Raw genomic sequence first — 14701 nt, 5'->3', positions numbered from 1 at the left:
AAAAGAAAAAGAAAAAGAAAAAGAAAAAGAAAAAGAAAAAGAAAAAGAAAAAGAAAAAGAAAAAGAAAAAGAAAAAGAAAAAGAACCTCACCTAACACACTCCTTCTTCAAAGCCTCCGGAATTCAAACACCGCCTCCTAGATTCAAATAAATGGACCCCGCCCCGCGCATGCGCTTCTGCGGAGACCCAGTCCGCGGCCAGGCAGAGAGGCGCGCTTTGCTGAAGCCTGATTGGTTGCGTTTCAACTCAAGGACGCGAGGCCGTGAGCGGGTTGACGCAGACCCAATTCCGGAGAGCCGCTCCCCCGCCCGCCCCGGGCAGGGGGGCGTGTGGGCCGTTGCTGCCAGAGTTAGCTGATTGGCCGTAGCTGCCGGAGCTAGCTGATGTCTAGAGCTCCCGCTGTCTTAATAATGTTTGCCTTTGTTATTTTGCTTGAAACCCGACAACTAGTGTCTCGATTCCTGAATTTAACAAGAGCAATTCAGTTATAGTGATCATTTTGCCCAGATTGACCCCAATGTCGGGACTTTGTAGAAAAATATGAAACTGCAAACTTAGCAATAAAGGCTGCTTCTCCCTTGCTGTACAAGAGACTTAGGTTATGAAGCTGTCGCTTTTCCCAGGTGAAGCAAGGGGGTGGGAAGAAAGGGCAGCTGGATCTGCCCTCTTTATACCGAGGTTGGGCAGCCGTATCTTCCAGGGTTTGCTAGAAACCTGTGTCCTCAGGTAGGTGTGGCACCTTGCACGTAACCCGCCAGGCAACACGTAAAGATTTCTAACTTTGGGGAATCAGTGAATTTTAAAGAAACTGGCTAAAACAGCAACATGGCCTTAGTCTGAGACCTGAGTTTAGTCCCTAGTATAATCTCTTAACTAGAGTAGGAATTAGGAAAGGTAAACTGAATGGCTCTCACTGATTTTTTTTTGAGGCCAAAGCATACCCATAAACTGTAGGCAAAACTGTAGGAGAAAACAAATCTTAGGAAATGAAGAATCAAAGATTAAGTTGATATATTTTGGAAAGATGACACAGAAATTACTATTGACTGCATCTCATATGATTTTCGGAGTACTTTCATGAACTGTTGTTTAATCATGCATAAGAATTGAATGTTTGATATTTGCTATGACAGCTGCTCCTATCTAGTAAAACTTAAAATTTCTCAAGAGTCATTTTTCATACTTTTAATGATTTCATAGACCCAAATGTGAATTGGAAGGGATTTTAAACCTTCAATCCCCTTCCCTTTTGTAGATGGTGAAACTGGGGCTCTGAGTGGTGAAAAAACTTTACTAATATGACAGGTCTGTGGCATTGGAATTTGTGCCACTTTGTGGACACACACAGTGAGAGAACACTGGTTCACCTTTATTTAATATACCTGCAATTTTCTCTGAAATCACTCTTCCACCTTCCCTTGGCATCATCTAGTGAAACAGAACTCCAAAAACCTGAAAATTGTATTGATCCTAATTCTATGGCTTTCTGTTTTATATGCTGACATCACAAAATTGTGGGAAAACTTAAAATGAGACTGGAAAGTTGGTAACCTCGTTAGTATATTAAGTGATTATACTTCTCCTTCTCTTTCTTCTCCCTTATCCAGAATCAGAAATAAAAGAGCCTGAATCGCTTGATATGACCCTTTCTTCCCAGATTTTCATTATTTGTCCAGGCAGTTTCCTCCAAATTTCAAAAATTTTTATTTTGAAAGAATGAGAGAAATAAGACAGAGGTATCAATTAACAAGAACAATGACACTGAAGAAAATACAATAATTTGTACTCCCCACACACACAACACCCCCACCCCTCTCCCCATCCCTGGCACAATAATATTAAAACCATCAAAGTACATCTAACAAGGAGAAACAGCAGTATGGAATGAAGAAAGCAATGTTTCATACTGCTCAATCCAACTAACCCATATCAAATGTCCTTCCCCCAGATAAACTCCACCCATCAGAATTGATAAAGAGGTGTAGAGGAGACAACCATGGGAGTAACTTGGATCTCTGCTTACACTTGCAAAGTTCAGTGAAGATTCAATAGGAGTAGTGAGTCTGGAAGGGAAACACTGGTTACGGCTCCTCTGTCAAGTTTCAGATGATTTAAGAGAACAGCTAGAGTTTGAGATTCACAGAATTCTAACAGGACTAATCCCTGCTCCCTCAACTGCAACAGTGGAGCAGCTGCCAAATCCTGGTTAGCTGCTGAGAATAGTAGGAAGTGAGACAGCTTTTGGCTTAAGAAAATCCAAAAAAGAGGTCTGGTGACAAGTTACTGTGTCAGTTTCAAACTGTGAGTAAAGGAGATTAGTAGGTTGGATTGGGGCAAAGGAAAGGTGAAACTTCCAATTTTATCACTTGAAGAATTAGATTATGTACGGACTGCATATATCCCTTCTTTTAATTAAACTGAATATAGAGTATTTAAAATTTCAACAACTGTTACAGTGGAGGCTAATCAGTATAACGCAGTGTCTCAAATTGAAGGAACTTTTTCCTAAAGTGATAAATTGGTTCTCAGCTTAATCTATTGAGAAAAATTCCCTCATCCCACAGAAACATATCACTTGATTTATACCAGAAGTAAGTAGGATTCTCTTTATAGGAGGTTTATTTTATTCTGCCCTTACTAGAATCAGTCTATAAAGGGAAGGATACCTGTGCAGGATTAGTTTAAGATCAGAACCTTCTCCTCGCACCTGCATGCATGCACACACACACACACACACGCACACACACACAGTAAATACATTTTCCCACATATAATCTTACAGTCACATGCTTGCTGGAGTCCATCTCACAAATACACTTCAATAGTTAGCCATATACATGTGCATGCAGCAAGATGTGAGAATTTCCCCGGAGTGATTAAAGGTGGTGCACTATGTCTATGTGGGGAGGTCATTTTAGGGTATAGGTGTACACAAGCCAATAGGGCCATTAACTTGCAGATTATATTTTTTCCTTTCCCTCAAGATAAATCAAATGAAAAACACACACTGACATCTTCCTGGGTGTAATGGAGGCAACTGCCTGGAAGGTCCACTTTTTGCACTTTTGCTTTCCTATGATAACTTCATTTTGCCCTGAGGGGCCTTCTCATATAAGGAGGGCTGCTCCTCTGCATTCCCGGAATTCCCTGCTTGCCCTGGTGGTGGTGAGGGCTTCTTCTCAGAAGACCGATCTTCTGGCTTGCGAGCAATCAACAGGCGGCAGGTGAGCAGGATTCCAAACACCAGAGCATGGGCGTAGCGTTTGAGAGGATCACCAACTAGCTGATGGAAGAAGAGCACAGCCAACACGAGCAAGAGTAGGAAGAAGTTGGCCACATCTTTGGGACGCCCAGGCACAAGGGTCATGACAATGCCACAGGCCACCTCAAGAGCACCAATGCTTTTGCGGAGGAGAATGGAATTGATCCCCATTTTCTTCAGCAGAGGGAGGGCTCGGACATAGCTCTTGTAAGCACGTTTCTAGAGTGAAATACCATAAGGAATGCCACATTAACCATGATTTTAACATTAGAATGAAGAAAGCACAAGCAAGATCTTCCTTCCCCACCATTCCCTTTCTATGTCCCCACTAGGTCCCAATTTTTTTTTACTGTGGCCCCTAAGTAAAATCTTGTAATTAAGATAAGAAAAAAGCAAGAAATCTTCTGAGGACCCTGTGATCTGAACCTTAGTAACAGCACAAAAGAGAATTTGGCTTTATTGTTAGAAATTACTTTCTGATTATAAATCATAAACAACACTAAAAGCATTTTAAAAAAACTTAGGGATGCCCAGGTGGCTCAGCCAATTAAGCATCCAACTCTTGATTCCAGCTCAGTTCATGATCTCTTGGTTCTTGAGAACAAGCCCCTCATCGGGCTCTGTGCTGACAGCATGGAGCCTGCTTGGGATTCTCTCTCCCTTTCCCTCTGCCCCTCCTGCTTGTGCTCTATCTCTCTCTCAAAATAAATAAATAAATAAATAAACAAACAAACAAATAAACAAATAAACATTTAAAAAATAAATAAAAGAAATTTTATCGGGCCCATAAAATCCGGTATGGATTAGCCATATCTACATTTTCTAGCACTTGCCTCATCCAAACCCAGTTGAATATGAATACCAACCAAAATGAAACAAGGCAAGGCACATTATGGTAAAGCTTCACTAATTTAGACTTCCCTAATTTGGAATCTGATAAGTCAGACAAAAACTGAGCTAGAGTTTATATCTGTGTAATCTGTAAAAATTAAAAAGTGAGTGCTATGTGAATAGAAAAATACAAATGTATGCAAATACTAGACCCTTATATATCTTTAAAATATAGTAAGATAAAAATCATTCTCATGGCCATTGAGATAAATCTTTAGGCCTTTACAAGACACTACTTTGATTAGCCTGGTGCAAGTTCATTAATTTTAATTCAACAAATATTTATTAAACACCTACCATGGATTATGCAATGGAGATAAGGAGGTAAATAAAACAGGGACAAGAAGCTCTTGGTCTAGTAGCAGGAAATAGATACATAAAACACCAGTAAAGAGCAGTGTGGTTAACAGCACATGATAGAAGCCTGTACAAGGTCTAATTATAGCCCAAAGTGAGACACCATAGAACAGAGAAGGGAGTCACTGGATACATTACAAAGCAATAAGATTATATTGACCTTAGAGTAATAGACCTTAGAGTAATATTTTTCACTGTATTCAGATTGGCCTGATCCTCATTTTTTAGTAAATCAATGAGATTTCATCAAATGTCTTACTAGGTGGGCCCACTGCTTTGTTTTTAGTAAGTGTCCATCAATTCATTCAATATTTATTAGTGCCTCCTTGTGCTAGGCACTGTACTAGGTACTTTGGATACAGATGTCAATCATTCAAAGGCCCTGCCTTCCTGAAGCTTGAGTTTATATGATGAAAAGTAATGTAAATACAGAAGTGCAATAAAGTGTAATGGGTGCTGAATAATATCATATAGTGGATAGAGTAGAGGCAAGCCAGAGTGGTCAAGTCTCCCTAGATGGAAACTGAGAAAAGCTAGAGTGGAATATTAAAGGAAGAGCAGGTGTTTGCAATATCAACAAGGGAAGCTCACTGCGGGCACAGGAAAATGGACAAGCAAAGGCCCTGAAGCACAAAACAGACGTGTGTGTTTCAAACACTGCCCCAGTTCAGCATAGGTTGGAGGAGGGAGAGGTCAGAGTAAGACATGAGACAGGGGAGATAGATATGAATAATGGATCATGAAAACTATATATATCCTTTTATATATGTCTATATATGTGTCACCGTGAGATCATGGAGAACTATATATGTTGTGTTGGAGAGGTGGACTTTATCCTATAAGCCAGGAGGTGTAACATAATTTGCTTTTGAGAAAGGTCCCTTTGGAAATAATGTGGAGGATGGATTGGGAGAGGTATGCTTGGAAGCAAGGAAACCAAGTAAGAGTAGGGTAATGACAGTAAGGAGAGAGGGAGGGGACAGTCAAGGATACTTTTAATGCAAAATCAACAGAATTTGGTGTCATATTGGATGTGGACACTGAGGGAAAGGGATACGTCAAGAAAGATTCTCTGTTCTCTGGATTGGGTACCTGCATAGAAGAGTGTTACCATTCTCCAAGTTTGGGGATGCATCTGGAAGAACAAGTTGGGGGTGGGGCAAGTGGTAGGAAGGAATAAGGGACTCAATTTGGGTTTTTTTTTTAGTTGAAGTATCTCTAAGACATCTAAGTGGGGATGTCTGGTAGGCAGCTCAGTATGAGAGATCTGGGGTAAAGATACAGAATGGATAGTCATCAGTATCCCAGGTAGAATGTATTCAGTAGGGAAAATTGTGTGACAGATGTTTAAGAAATGGAAAAAGGAAGAGAGTCCACAAAGTAGACAGAAGAGAGTGTAGTCAGAAAGTATGGAGAAAGCCAAAAGACAAGGTCATGGGGGCCAAGGTTTTCAAGAAGAGAATAATCAAAAGTTCCAGATGCAAGGCAAGGATTATAAGAATCAGGAAGAAAGCCAACTTGACCTCTTAGAAGCATCTGGCACTTAGAATATGTTCACACAATCTAGGTTTGGAACAAATGTTAAGTCATTTCTCTCACTTCTGGGTAAGTGAATACACCTTATTTCATGGATTAATTATCATGAGTGGCACAAGATAATCCTCTATGAGGACTGTTAAAAGACCAACAGTTCAGTGGAAAAAACCCCATGGGTTTTGATTCAAACAGACTTGCCTTTAAATCCCATCTCTGTCGCTTTCTACTTGGGTGTCCATAGGCAAATTATTTTACCTCTCTGAGCCTCATTTTCCTGGCCAGGGTTAAGATTAAAGTGAAATGAGCAAGGCTATTTGCCTTGAATGCAAAATTTAAGAGGGCACCAAAAACACTTCTTGATTAAGGTAGATAATATCTGTAAAGAACAAAATATCAAAACTTTAAGTAAAGGCAGGATCCAAGTCAGCACTTGCACAGCTCTGCCTCACTTACCTCTTCCTAATCCTGGCCCTGTCAGATCCTGTGTTTAACATTTCACCTCACCCTGTCCCTGAGCATATAAAGAAACACAGCAAGTTAGACATTCTTCCTCCCTCATCCCATTTTCGGTTAATCAAGGATTTTGACAGAAATTAGGGGAGAGGTTCACCAGTACACAGTGGAAAACCCTGGGCTGAACTGAGCCAGACCCAAATGGAGCAGAGAGCATAGATGAGGGTTAGGGCACCTGGTGGTGGGGAAAAGTATGCCTGTTTCCTCTTGCTGTTAAACTAGATGCCACCTGCCAACTCTTTCCACTCTGCACTCTGGTGACAATAGCAGGGCAACATTAAGGAAAGAAATCTAAACCCACGAGGCTTCCTTAACACTTTTAAGGACCATTTCTAATTAACAACACAAAGCTTCCCAAAAGGCAGTTCCTAATCCCAAATGTAAGCTTCTGACAAGATGAATGCAGGAAATAAGAAGAATTTCTTACAGTCAAGTTCAGAGCCAAGACTTTCAGATGCTGGCTGAGTGGCTTCTGGAAATGGTCCTGTTTTGGCTAAGGCTAACCACCCATCATTCAATAATAGATTCTTAACTATACCAGAGTGGAATCTGTAGCATTCGGCCAAATTCCAGGTCTTTAAATAAAGTTCCTAAGACTTCAGCGACCTTTTTTTTTCTTTTTTTTTTTTAACGTTTATTTCTGAGAGATGGAGACAGAGCACGAGCGGGGGAGGGGCAGGGAGAGAGGGAGCCACAGAATCTGAAACAGGCTCCAGGCTCTGAGCTGTCAGCACAGAGCCCGACACGGGGCTGGAACTCACGAACCATGAGATCATGACCTGAGCCGCAGTCACCCGGGCACCCATAGTGACCTTTTTTTCTTTACATTTGCTGTAACTCCTTATTACTTTTTCAGTTGTTTATCTAACTTCTTAAACAACAGCTGTGGATCTTTTATGAGGCTATTGCCTGTTTATTTCCCTTCTTTCCTACAGAGGAAACTGCAAGACCATAAGCCATTTCATCAAATCTTTAGTTCAAAGCTGAGTAGGTACAGATAGCACCTATTCTCCAGGACTCTAGACAGGGAGTGTTTAATTTGTTAGAGATGGGACTCAGCTTGGGTGGGGTCTTGACATTATAGGAAGCCCTTTATTCTTTCTCCTGTGGAGTAGGATGGAGACATCAAAAGAATCCTACTATTGTTAGCCCCATCAATGTTTGGTCTGGGCCACTTCAGTTCTAACAATAGAAGGGTCACATGTCTTGAGTCTATTATAGTAACTAGATCTCTAAAGACTTTAATTGTTCTGATAGTAAGAATAAAGAGAGTTGACCTAGTCACTCTCCCAAAAGGCTCTCACAGATCACTTTGTTAGATCTGTTTCCTTTCCATTGCAATGACCTAGACCCTGTAACCATAGTTTCCTTATAGGGCAAGGAAGCAAGAAAAAGAGGAGTGTTTAGTCAAATGTTTCAAATCCCTTCAATGGGAAGCATCCAGCAATATCCTTGTGCTGAGATTCTTAAGATAAGCTAAATTTCAATTTTAGTTTTGCCCCTAAGTTGCTTGGAGAAAATTATTAAGTATTTTATTATCTGGGTTTCCCCTTTTTATAAATTAAATGTGCAGTTTGGAGATTTAATAAAAAATCATAGCATCATGGCATCAACCAAGGGCCACAAACACACATTTCATTATTAATGAACCACACAATGAGAAGACCATGTGTTTGTAAGCCACAGTGATTATTTTAATGATAATAAAAATGAATCAAACAGGTCTATTTTTTTTTATTTTTTTTTAACGTTTATTTATTTTCGAGACAGGGAGAGACAGAGCATGAACAGGGGAGGGTCAGAGAGAGGGAGACACAGAATATGAAGCAGGCTCCAGGCTCTGAGCTGTCAGCACAGAGCCGGACGCGGGGCTAGAACTCACGGACCGCAAGATCATGACCTGAGCCGAAGTCGGCCGCCTAACCGACTGAGCCACCCAGGTGCCCCAGGTCTATTTTTATTGTATGAGAAAATATGATTCAGACATGAGTCAAAAACATATGGAGCCTTTCTTTAGTCATACTTCTTTTTCTTTTTGTCATTTACTATTCACAACACACCAGGATCCATGATCTCATGTTAACGATATTAAATTTGAACAGCTCAAAACTGCCTAATTACGAAGCACCAGAGTGGTTCAGTCATTTAAGTGTCTGACTCTTGATTTCAGATCGGGTCATGATCTCACAATTTGTGAGCTCGAGCCCCACGTCGGGCTCTGCACTGACAATGCAGAGCCTGCTTGGGATTCTCTCTCTCCCTTCCTCTCTGTCCCTCCCCTGCTCTCTCTCTCTCTCACTCTCAAAATAAATAAATAAACATTTTTTAAAAAACTGTCTAATTACATTCATCTTCAAGTTCAATTAATAACTGGTCCAAGGCAGCTAACAGGACAAAATGCGAACAGAGGCCAAGTGGTTTGGTCCACTTCAGTATATTTATGCCAGTTAGGTAAAAGAAAAAAAATGGCTAATCTACTGTGTACCTCCATTTATATAAAGTTCAAAAACAGGTAAAACTAACTTACATTTTTAGAATTCAGGAAAATAATTACTCTTGGGGAGGTAGTAGCTGGAAGGAGCCCCAAGGGGGTTTCTGGGGAGCTGGTAACAGTCTGTTTGTTGATATGGGTGCTGGTTGCACAGGAGTATTCTGAAAATTCCTTGAGTGGTTCATTTATGTTAGGTGCACATTTCAGAATGCTATTCTTCACTAAAATTTACAGAGAAAAAAACTATATGAAAGCCAAAGAGGGCACTGACAAAAATATATTTTGGCTAAAATTCTCAGCCTGGTTGCTATCTTAAACAATAAAGGCTGTCTTAGACCATAACCGCTGCAGAATATACTGACTCAAGTATGATTTTCCTGCATCTCTGTAGGGAAAAAGTGCCATATGTGAATTATTATTTCCTAAGGGCTATAAAAAGCCATCACATGTTTGATTGTCAAATATCCATGTGAATGATAAACACATTTTAAGCAATTCTCTTTCCCACTGTTATATAGTACATACCTAAAGAGGAAGCTGGGAAACCTGGTCCTGCTAACCAAACTGCATTTTAGGGCAGAAGAATCTGACTTCAACTGTTCAAGAAAGGTAGCTCTGAAACAAGCACAGCTGTTGGCCATTGAGGGGCCACAAGTTCCTTGGCATAAACTCCAATGTAGTTTAGCATGGGATGGCTAGCTGTATGAACTAAGTAAAGTCACTTCACATCTCAGGGTCAGTTTCCTCTCTGACAGAATAAAGGTACTGTACCACCTCAAAGAGCAGTCTAGGCATCAGTGAATTACTGTCTTATTACCTAGCTGGAAAGCAGTTAATGTCGGTAATTAGAAGCATAAAAGATTACCTAAGGACATTAAATAAACTGCCCAAACAGGAGGGCATTTGACTATAAGATAAGCAAATCAATCAAATCAACAAACCTTCCCTATGAGGGGATGCAAAGAAGCAGAGACTTGCCCTGTTTTCCTTAGGGCCACAATCCCTTGGCTTCATTGTGACAGGAATTTGGCATTTTCTTACCATTCTACATGGGGCCCCTTTTGACTACAGAATGGAACCACTGCTACAAAGAGGTGAATACCAAATTTAGAGCAAGTCAACCATTTGTTTGTTCCCCATCACTGCACAGGAAACTGCTTAGCAACATTTGTAAGCGTTGTCTCCTAATTTCAAGTGAATTAATGAAGGTATTTAGTCAAGGGAGTGATCAGTCATATTGAATTCACGTGGGCTTTAGAGTACTCTATAATGATACTTGCTAAATCTGGAGGAGGTATTGGGCGACACACACCAAATGGGCAATTCAGAGAGACATCTGGAAGTTCTGCATGGAATCCACTGTGCATTACCCGGCAGCAAGTGTAGAGTTTTCAATATTAGCTAATTGCATAAATGTCTGTTCACCAGGGCACATGAAAATAGCATCTTGCTCTTCTAAATGCCTGATTTCAATCCCTTAAACTGACCATTCAAATTAGTCAGGAAGCCACTGCATAATGTAGAATCCATGATCATCATTACTTCACCCAGAGCATTTCTTAAACACTCACTATATGTAAACACTATACCAGATGCTTCCATATATAATCTCGATTAATATTTGCAACAACTTTCTGAGGTAAAGTTGAGGAAATGAGGAAACTGAGACACCAAGAATGTCAGGACTCAAGCCCAAAGCTATCTGACCAAAAGCCTATGCTCCATCCATTAACATTTCCTGGCTTCTGCAGTATACAGGAAAGAAGTTCATAGTCATGTGTCCATTTGGTTCTTAGCAACAATTCTCCATGGAGGGGACAACACGTAGGCATAACACTAATGGTTTTAGAACAGGGGAAAAAATAGTGGCAGAAAAGAAAAAAACCAAAATTCTAAATTTGAAAAATTGGTTTCAAAGTAAAAGTATGGATTGGTGCAGTTGCACTGTTACAAAAAAGAAGCAAGAATGTGCCAGGTATTTTCAAGAATCAGTTGTAAGTTCTGACATCCAAAAAGGCAGTTGTGATCATTAATGACTCCTCTACTGAGAGTACTGAGTCATGGACTTGGTTTCTAATCTCTGCTCCCACAACAGTTTACCCTATGATATTGGATCAGTTTAATCCATCAGTAAAATAAGAATAACTAATTAAATGAATTTACCTCACTGATATGTTTTAAAGAACAAATAATCTTTAAACTACCACACTTTGAGATCTTGTAAGAAAAGCCACTGCAGGCAATGCATGACTATCAATGCAGAGGAATCACTCCTAAATGGAAAACAGAAAATTCCAAATAATCATCCCAGCTGATCTAGAGTTGGGGTCCTGAGGGGCCATATGCCCTTCTAAGAGCAAGAAATGGCTCCTGTACTACATAATCAAGATCCAACCAGAGAAATCTGAAGGGTGGTGACCAGCCAAGAGAATGCTCCAATAATTCATTCATTCGCTCATCCATTCAACAAATATAAACTGAGCCCCTTCTTTGTACTAGAATTGAATTTTTCCCATTTCCTATGGATTCAAGAATAAAGCTAGGCCAGCCCAGGACTGGTGCAGTGGGCCCTGTGCCAGACAGCCATCTCCAGCCTGGGGCCCAATGTTCAATGCAGGAGGGGACCTTGGAAAAGGCAATCTGAAAATCCTCCTCAAGCTTCACACTACTGTGAGGTCTACCTCCCAGCTAGATACAGTTCTTCCATTCCCTCCAGATGCCCCTAAACACATAATCACAGAATTGTGTGTACACACACACACACACACAACATAACACACACAATGTTTCTGTCCTGCTGTATTAGCTTACACCTATTTAAATATGTTCCTTTATATGATATGAAAATTTGATATTGGTTTCTTCTGATTTTCATTAGACTGCAATAAACAGCTTGACCCCCTAGGAAGAAACCTACTATAAACCCATTGGTGACTGGTCCTCCTCAGGAACTCCTGCCAAGCTGGCAGGAAGCTTCCTGGGTGACTCCATCTTAGTTGGATTGCCTGCAGAGCCTAACATTGTACTTAGGGTGCAGCTTGGGGGAGGGGGCTCTAAAACAGCTGAGGAGGGCCTGGGGGACAGGGAGTATACTGAAGAAGCGTACTATGTCCTGAGGAAAGGGAAAGCTCAAAAATACCTAAGGTGCACACACAAACATAGAAATATCTGTACATATGAAAAGTAAAGAAAAGCAAGAGCATATTCACATATTTATAATCTAACACCAAACTACTACCACCAAGACAAAAATATAGTGGCATGTCCCTCCCACCCTGTCCCTCTGCCTTTGGTGGCTTCTGCTACCCCACCTCCCTGGCCCTCCCCAGTGCAGGCTGCCTTGGATACTCATTTTGACCTGATTTCAATTCCATCTGGTCAAGCGTGCTGGGAGGAGGGGAGGGGAGAAGAAGAAATATATTAGGATTTGCCACTGGGGCTAGACCTAGACCCTTGAGTCCCAGCCACCCTCCCCCACCTCAGGGTGATCCTGTGGTGAGAGAGACATGGAAAGCACCAGCTCAAACCCTGACACAGAAGCCAGAGCTGCCTGCAAACATTTTCTGAGCATCTACAATTTGCCAGTCTCCATCCATTTGCAGCTCCCATGGAGGAGCCCTGGAAGGCTCTGCAGTGGGCTCCAGGAGAGCTATTTATTCCTGTCAACGTGTGGGGCTATTCCTCCTTGCCTCAGTCCTAATGGGGAGTCCCTCTTGCCTCTTTTCTCTCTCCCTTCCTGTTCCTCCCCTAAGCTCCTTTCCTTCTTGACCTTGAGAGCTCAGTAATGGGTTCCCTCCCATTACTGGCAGTATGGCAAAGGCAGTGAGAAACAGGTTCTCTTCAGCTGGGGCAGGTAAATGAAGAGGCAAAGTGACGGGGAGAGGCGAGAGACCGAAAGTGCTGGAAACATCCCCTGCCATCCCCTAGCACTCTACAGCATAGGAACAAGTCCTCTTCACGCCCAACTAGGGAGAGCAGCCCAGCCCCCAGGTTGCAGAGGAAATGTTTTGACCAGTCACCTTTGGTGATTCCAACTCTGCAGAAGGGAAAACCTGCAGAGGACCTGGCCCTGAGCATCCACAGGGCAAGATGGGGATTATGGATTATTTCGCAGGAGCGAAGAGGCAGACTTTGCATATTTTGAAGATTAGCCCACAAACACAACACAACACAACACAACACAACACAACACAACAAAACATCCAGGTGTCCCTTGAGTGAAAGGGAGGAAGCAGGTGCTCACTGACCTTTATTTGGGCCAAGACTGCTTTGTTTCAAGCATACAGACACAACACACCCAGGGGGCTAGGGGATCAGTTCTCCTCCTGGAATGAGGAATACCTTTCCTGCCCCTAAAAAAATCACCAGTTTTAGTAGCCCTTTCTCCTCCAGCTGTTTCCCTCCTTCCCCTTTGTTCTTCCCGAAGATGAATAAACTCTCCAGCTTGCTAAACTCCTAGCTCCAGGGGAAGGAATCAGACTTGCAGACTGGTTGCCCACACTTTGGGTGTGCTAGAACGAGGGAAGGGTTCCTGCCAATGACAGGTGCTACGCAGGTCTCAGCCTTCTGGTTTATTTGGAGGTGGAGGTGTACTCGCTAGGCAACCCCTCCCCCAACTGGTGTTCAGTAGCTCCAAAACAGTTGCTCCTGGCATAGCCCACATCGCTCTTGCCCAGATGCTCCTTCAGAGCTGCAAAGTTGTTGGGGAGAAGGGATGGTCCGGGGTGGGGGTAGGGGTGAAGTAGGTGGGACCACGGACGGGGAAGAAAAGAAGGGGAGAGGTACTCGCAATCCCTCGGGGGTGCGTCCCTCATCACCCATTTGTTTCACTTACCATCTCACTGTAGGCATCCTTGCTGAGCCTGGGGGTCAACTTGATAGTTCCCATGAAAACAAAGAAGAGTCCCAGGGCCACTGAGAGGGCCACGACAGTTACGGTTCTGGGGGACGCCATGGGGTTACCAAGGCAGGTCCCAACCAATCCTTCGGCTTTGCGCACCCTGTCTAAGGCGCAGACAGCACAGGGAGAGCTAGAGGGAAGGAAAGCTAGAGGGACGCTGCGGAGGCAGCAGGCAGCTAGAATGACAAAGGAAGAGGAGGGAGCTCGGGAGAAAAATTGAGAGATTGAGATTCAACCTCTCTCACTACAACAATCGCTGGGTCCTAATGCCCTACGCTTACTCCTCACTGGCCAAAAGCACAGTCTAGAAGTTAAATGGAGCCCTCCACAGAGGTGGAAACTTAAAATGGGGAAGTCGTAAAATTGGGAAAAGGTAGGTTATGGTTCGAGTTCAGTCCCTGGGATGTCTCCGGAATGAGGAATCAGGGGAAGACCTCCTTTCCACCACTTCCCACCGGGAGCACTTTTCATTTCTACAGTCCTCTAGTTGATTCACTCCACTCTCATTTTTCAACCTCCCTCCTTCCCTCCCCTTTTCCTTTCCTTCAGTCGAAAACATTAGTCCTCAGTTTGCTGGTTTCTGCAGTGGGTAACATTCAAGGATAAAACTGCAAAGTTTCCAGCTCCATTGCCGCTGAAGAACGCTTTATCTTTCTCTTCCTCAAAAACTTTTAATGGCTCCCATTGCCCAGTGGTTAACTCCAGGGTTTTAAATTAGGCATTTGAGGCCCTCCACATTTTGACCCCTGC

The 14701-nt window shown here is 42.4% G+C and overlaps 1 protein-coding gene across 1 annotated transcript; it reads right to left on the bottom strand.

Annotated features, from left to right (window-relative positions):
- Positions 1-1689: 1689 nt before the first annotated feature.
- TMEM35A (transmembrane protein 35A) lies at positions 1690-14131 on the bottom strand. Its single transcript, XM_049644060.1, has 2 exons — positions 13886-14131; positions 1690-3482 (listed from the first exon to the last, which is right to left on the bottom strand). Exons 1-2 carry the CDS (start codon positions 14003-14005, stop codon positions 3075-3077), a joined length of 528 nt encoding a protein of 175 aa, XP_049500017.1. The 5' UTR covers positions 14006-14131; the 3' UTR covers positions 1690-3074.
- Positions 14132-14701: the final 570 nt, after the last annotated feature.

This window comes from Panthera uncia, chromosome X, assembly GCF_023721935.1.
Source record: "Panthera uncia isolate 11264 chromosome X, Puncia_PCG_1.0, whole genome shotgun sequence".
NCBI classification, from domain to species: domain Eukaryota; kingdom Metazoa; phylum Chordata; class Mammalia; order Carnivora; family Felidae; genus Panthera; species Panthera uncia.
This window is presented reverse-complemented; position numbering and strand designations above follow the sequence as displayed.